At 36.2% G+C, this 6911-nt stretch overlaps 1 protein-coding gene across 2 annotated transcripts in view; it reads right to left on the reverse strand.

Moving 5' to 3' along the window:
- LOC126389383 (serine/threonine-protein kinase Nek3-like) overlaps positions 1-4178 on the reverse strand; it is a 17023-nt gene extending 12845 nt beyond the window's left edge. The window contains exons 1-2 of one of the 2 annotated variants that reach the window (XM_050043033.1): positions 4116-4178; positions 966-1097 (exon numbers count right to left, since the gene is read on the reverse strand). In XM_050043033.1, coding sequence (XP_049898990.1) covers positions 966-1088 — 123 coding nt within the window. In that variant the 5' untranslated portion in view covers positions 1089-1097; positions 4116-4178. Of the gene's footprint in view, positions 1-965; positions 1259-4115 lie in introns of those variants that run through there. The other variant, XM_050043034.1, reaches the window with a different exon arrangement.
- Between the last annotated feature and the right edge of the window lie 2733 nt (positions 4179-6911).

Raw genomic sequence — 6911 nt, forward strand, 5'->3', positions numbered from 1 at the left:
GCCTTGGCCCTTTGCTGCTGTCACCCCCCCCCCTCTCTCTCCCCCTTTCACGCTTACCTGTCCTGTCCATTAAAGGCAAAATGCCCAAAAAATATCTTATAAAAAAAAAAAAAAAAAAAAGTCGCACATTTTCGATCCGTCGTTTTCGTCCTTACCTTGTTTACTATATTACGTGAATGCCGCTGTCATGCCGAACTCTGTTAAAACTTTATTTGGAAAAAAAAAAACACATTGTCAAATATACGTATGAAACGGCCAAGTCTAATCTGACTGACATAAAATATTTCCACATCTTTGTCTTTCTCTTGGCTGCTTGCCATCTGTCTGTAGCTGTTTGATGGTGACACAGACTTTCAAAATAAAAGCGTATCCTATTGTTTTGACTTTGTATCAGTGATATCGGATTGTTAATCACTGAATTGATATATTGATCCAGATTGATGGATTGTTACACCCTGTGTGTGTGTGTGTGTGTGTGTGTGTGTGTGTGTGTGTGTGTGTGATCAATAATAATAATAATAATAATAATAATAATAATAATAAAAACATAAAAGAACAGCTTGGATGATATGGGCAACATTTTTTGTCTTAATGCTCCGCAGAGCTATTCAGCTGTCAGGGCTTTAGATTGGATTGATTTTATTTTGTGTGTGTGGGGGAACTGGGCGGTGCTGTAGACTGAGAGGCAGCACGATGGAATGACTGGGTGTGTCTAAGCCCCCCTCCCATCTACACATTTTTGATAGTTCTTTCATGTTCCAGGGAGGAGGCACTTAAGCCAAAAGTCTTGGGTTTAGGTAGGCTACTCTTTAAGTTAGCTCTCTTTCTGGCACTGAAAATTCAGTTTCCCTAATCTCAAGGTTAACAAACTCTGAGCTTCACTAGATCTGCTTTCTGAATCAGGGCCTTGGACATATGTTTGATTTTTTTTATTTTTTTTTTATAAATGAGAACTCTTAACTTACCTGATCCAACTTGATCTCTTTTATGAGAAATGTGTCATCTCCCTTTGTGGCAACAACAGCATTTTCTGTTGTCCTTTGGAGTACGTAGCCATGTCTTTTCAGGGTGCTCTGTTTCGTCCCCATCTTTATTCCCTAATGGCACAAGAATGATCAAACCAACACAAACGTCATAGTTGTCTATACCTTGTGTAAGTGTCATGACTTTTTTGTATTGTTACGGAACATTGTTTTCCCATTTGTCTATTTTATATGTTAAAATGAAAATTCACATTTAAATTGAACATACAGACAGCCTCTTGCTCTTTCTCTTTTTGAGAAGTACCCCAACTCTTAATCATTCCTTATGGAGATAGATTTGTTTCATAAATATGTGTGTGAACAGATTGACAATCTGTGTGTAAATGTGTAATCTGTAAATATACACCTTCCACAAATACAAAAAAGATTTGTAAACTCACAAAAATATTTTGCAAGTATAAAACGGATCTGCAAATACGCAGACAAATTCCACAAATAAAAAAAAAATCTTTGAATACATTAAATTAATTTGCAAATAAATGAAAAGCATTTGTGAATATCTTCCTAACATTTACAACTTTCGAACAGGCATTTGTGAACTCAGTTTTTATTTGTGAATCAAAAAACATTTGTGGATCTCAGTGCTATGCGTGTGGATTTGCTTTTTACACACATGTTTTGAAACAAACTTGTATAAATAAAGTTTGTGAATGCGTACAAAAATCTGCAAATGTGTATTTAGAATCTGTGTGTGCGTAATCAGATATGTAAATGTGTAAAAAAATCTACAAATCTGTATTTAGATTTGCAAGTGTATTGCGATCTGTAAATCTGTACAATGATCTGTAAATGTGTACAACAATCTGTAAATCTGTACACAGATCTGCAAATGCGTACAACAATCTGTAAATCTGTACACAGATCTGCAAATGCGATCAGATGTAGGTACACTTATGTTTTGCAGTTTCAAAACTCAGTGTGTGTAAAAAGCAAGTCCACACGCATAGAACTGAGATCCACAAATGTTTTTTTGATTCACAAATAAAAACTGAGTTCACAAATGCCTGTTCGAAAGTTGTAAATGTTAGGAAGATATTCACAAATGCTTTTCATTTATTTGCAAATTAATTTAATGTATTCACAGATATTTTTTTTATTTGTGGAATTTGTTTGTGTATTTGCAGATCCGTTTTATACTTGCAAAATATTTTTGTGAGTTTACAAATCTTTTTTTGTATTTGTGGAAGGTGTTTTATATTTACAGATTACATATTTACACACAGAATGTCGATCTGTTCACACACATAATTATGAAACAAATCTATCTCCATAATTCCTATTTACTCCTTAGCTTAACAACTAAAAATACAGCAATGTGAACCTTAGTTTGTATTGAGAATTGAAAATAAACTGCATGTTAAGGTCTCCTCTCATATAATGCTGTCACTTTGGATTATCCTATCACAGCCTTTAAAGAGATGCTGAACTCATACAGTATTTGCATTTCTATATCAGATGGTGGACAAGTACCACATTCTTACAAATTATGATGGGAAAACTGTTATGTAGTATTTAAATGTTAACTTAAAGAAAATACCTGTGAAGAAAGTCAAGGATGCAAGACTGTTCATATAAAAAGTCTAGTATGATTCCCAAGATGTGTTTTGTTAAGAAACATCTCATAAATTAGCTAAAAATTCTGTTGCATGTACTGCTAATGGCAGGTGAAAGCTACATGCTTACGCTTGGTAAAAACCTGAAAAATATTCAGCAAGTTACAACAGATCAGTTTTATATTCTGCATCATTCTAGATAACATTAGAAACTTCTGCGTGGTGTTTTGTTTCTTCTGTTTTGTATATTTGTATGTAACGACAAACCATAATAAATTTAAAATAGAAATAGAAATTTACAGAAATATAATTTGCTAGATGTGTGTGTGTGTGTGTGTGGGTGTGTGTGTGTGTGTGAGAGAGAGAGAGAGAGAAAACTGTCACTGTTCTGCTTTGCTAATAGGTACACACCCTTTCCACACACATCCTGTTCTTACAAAAACAGTTTTTATGTTCCTCATGTGGTTTCTCATAGTTGACCTCAGTTCACCTCAGGCTGTGAGCAGTGTAAATACTGTGACCAGTTGTCTGTATGAATTAGTATTGAAATTAAATGTGGAAAAGGTGGTACAGTGGTTCAGTGGTTAGCATTGTCTCCTCACAACAAGAGGGTTCCTGGCCCTTTGGGCTTAAAGCCCTAACAATAATAATTTTAAAAATAATAATAATAACAATAACAGTAACAATAACACAGTAACCAAGCTCTCTTGGGAGTGTATATATGTTCCCCGCTCACACAAAAAAGGTTCTATGTTTCCCGGGTTCTATGTTCCCCGCTAGGATATAATTGCCCAGATGGCCCACCATAGATCACCCAAAGGGTAAGTTTCTCATTGTAATTTCTCCCCATTATGTTCCGTTGTGTGTGTTTAGAGATGTTAAAACAACATATTAATGCAACTGCTATGTTACCTGCCTTTTTTGGATAAGCGGGGAACATAGAACCTTTTTTTTTTAGTAAGCGGGAAACATAGAACCTTTTTGGGTGGTAAGCGGGGAACATAGAACCCGGGAAACATAGGGATGACCCCCTTTGTGACAGGGTATTCTGCTCTTTTCACAACTTTGTTGTTATTTCTAAATGACACACAAATGATTAAGCCAACACAAAGTTTTATTATTAAATTATTGTCACCACACAAATTTCTTTTTTTTTAGTTGTTGCTGAACATTGTTGCGACATTTTTCCATTTTAGAAAAGTTTTGAAGAATAAAGCATTTACATTTAATTACCTTTTTGAGCCTGTAATAGGTATTTTCCTCACAGGAGAAAACGGGAGTAGAAACCAAGCAAAGAAAGATGTTCACTGAATTATGGACCCACAACTCTCAGATGATCCTATTATTAACTTATTAACCTGTAACTATTAAGGGTACAAAGGTTTCTAGAGCAAAAGTTTATCCAGCAACACTCACACATTTACAGCAACTTATTTATGTTTGGTTAAAAGAAAACAATAGAAAATAGAGCCCTATCAAAATGAGAACATACTGTGAAACATGCAAGTACAGTTCATACCCAAATGCAGGAGGAGGAGACCCAACATCAGTGACTGAAGCTCTGCTCTAACAACAAAAAGTGAACCTTAATTTATACTGAGAAGTGAAAAGAGCCCGCATATTAAAGTCTCCACCCACATCATCCAGGCATTGTCTAATTACAACCTTGATCTCACACAGTGTTTGTATGGATGGGGCAGTGGTGTAAAAGGACCACATTGTAACTAATTGCATACAAATTCTGCTATGGTCCTAATAATATTTCAAAGTACATAAAGAAAAAAAAAACAAACCAAAAAACCCACCTGTGATAAAAAGTTAAAGAGAAATCAAGTATGGCTTGCAAGATGTATTTTGTTAAGAAACATCTAATATTTAAGCTGAAGATTTGTTGCATGCACTGCTGTTGGTAAGTGAAAACCAAAACTTACTCTTGGTAAAAACCTAAAATAAATGCAGCAATTTACAACAGTTTATTTTTGGATTCTGCATCATTCTGGTTAAAATTGGCAAATTATACAGGATGCTATGTTTCCAAAATTCAATGACAAAGCAATCAGAAATTGCTACATCTCTGATTACATGGTGACAAAATTAGAAGTGTACAGTAGTTTACGCTGGTGGGTGTACATGTCCCTTGGCTTTCAAAAACTGTGTGTGTGTGTGTGTGTGTGTGTGTGTGTGTGCGTTTATTTTTCCATCCTGGTGGAGTCCAACACCTGACATATCACTCACCTTGGGGACTACTTTTACTTTCTGTTTGGCAACTTATTGTTTTAAAGATTTATTCCATCCAAATACTACTTTCCGTGCTCTCCCTCACTTGACGCTAAATTTGTTGGGGGCACACTGTGCTTTCTTTCATCTTACACTAAAGCTGCAGGGCGCACACACTGCGCTCTCCCTGCAAAGTGCATGGTGGTCTTTCTGATGCTAACACTATTGCAGCGTCTTTCTCATCTGTAATGTATTCCTGATGGTCACTGTCTAAATCAGGAAGGCCTGTTTCTCCATGGACCTCGCTGTTCTTCCTGACTGGCTCTGAGGCATATAACAAAGAAAACTATGGACAACCAAAGATTTTTAAAAAAATATTTGTCATAATTTTATCAAACCGATAGATCAAACCACATGCAGAGCAGAAATTCTTGGAATGAGAGAGTACTTCTGGTTATTTGGTAGGTTTTAACAAAGTGAGGATGTGGTATACACACCCAGTCTGCAGTTAAACGTTTCCTGATACGCTTCCCTGGTAGTTACACAAACTGAGGCTGTAGTTAGCAATGCTTTTCTCATGGCACACAATCTGCAGCTGCAGTTAGTAAAGCTTTCCTGGTAGTAGGGCTGGGTGATATGGCAAAAAAAATGATCACGATTTATTTTTTCATATCATCCGATCTCGATTATTATCACGATATTTTGTATTGTTTTTAAACTGACAGTTTTAAAGTATCTGTACTTAAAACTAAAGAAACTAGAGGTTAGTTCAACATTTTATTAAGAAACGAAGTAAATAACAAAGCAAACAACAGTGCAACAAATGTAGAAAAATATAACACCAAAAGTGCGCTACCTTACAGTCCTGAGTATTTTTGGAGGTATACAAGATAGAAAATAAACAAACTGCCCCCTTGGGCATAATGAAGACGCTTTAAAATGTATACATTATCATTTTCAAGTTATGATGCTACATGTGCTGTTAATCATTGCTACTTGCAAATGTGCATCATTTTTAATAACAACACAGATTTGGTTGTTTCAAGTTAAAAGATAACAGTACAAAACAAACAACAATAACAATATAAAAATTAGCAGCACTGAATACTCTGATCAAATGCCTTTCGCAAACAACAACACTCCTTATGGTCAATATTTTAAACAGTAAACCCAACATTATATTAAAATACAAAGCAAATAAAGCAAATTAAATAAAATATAGAAAATATGAGAACAATTTTCACCCAACAGTGCAACAAATGTAGAAAAATATAACACAACAGTGTACTAGTTTACAGTCCTAACAATTTTTTGAGGTATACCAGATACAAAATAAACACACTGTCCCCTTGGGGATAATGAGGAAACCTTGGAATGTAAACATTAACATTTTTAAGTTATGATGCTACATACTCTGTTAACATCATTGCTACTTTCAAATGTGCATCATCTTTAATAACAACACAGATGAGCTAGTTTTGCCATGTTACAAACCACCTGAATAAAAAGTGCAAAACTTGTAAACATTATACATGCTGAATCTAGCGCACATTATTTAGGACTTTGGCCTAGGTTTTTTGCCGGAAAGACTAGCCTGTCTACAGCATCTGGCTTTAAAGCTGCCCTGTGGCAGGACACAATATTGCCCCCAGTGCTAAAAGCCCTCTCTGAGGGTGAGCTGGTGGCAGGAATACAGAGGTACCGCCTTGCCAGGAGGCTAACTCTGGGATATGTTGAGGAGTGGATCTTCCACCATGCCAACGGATTGGTTTCACTGTCTGCATTTGGTGCTTGCAGGTAGCTGTTTAGTTCTGCCTCAACAGCCTGCTGGTCTGTTTGACCAGAAGTAGAGACAGAGTAGGGCTTTTTGAAAAAGCTGCCAAGTGTCTTCCTCTGTATTTTCACTGGTGTAGCTGAAGTTGTAGCTTCTGCTGAGGTAGCAGGCCTAGACTGCGATGTCTTCCATTCATCCAACATTTGAGAGACAGCGTTGGCCCTCACAGCCTCTACTTTGTCAGCCTGGATGTAGTGGATCTTGAAGCGAGGATCAACGAGGGTTGCCATGCAAAGGAGGTCATCAGTGGCAACAGCATCAAAT

The sequence above is a fragment of the Epinephelus moara genome, chromosome 4 (assembly GCF_006386435.1).
Source record: "Epinephelus moara isolate mb chromosome 4, YSFRI_EMoa_1.0, whole genome shotgun sequence".
Lineage (NCBI taxonomy): Eukaryota > Metazoa > Chordata > Actinopteri > Perciformes > Serranidae > Epinephelus > Epinephelus moara.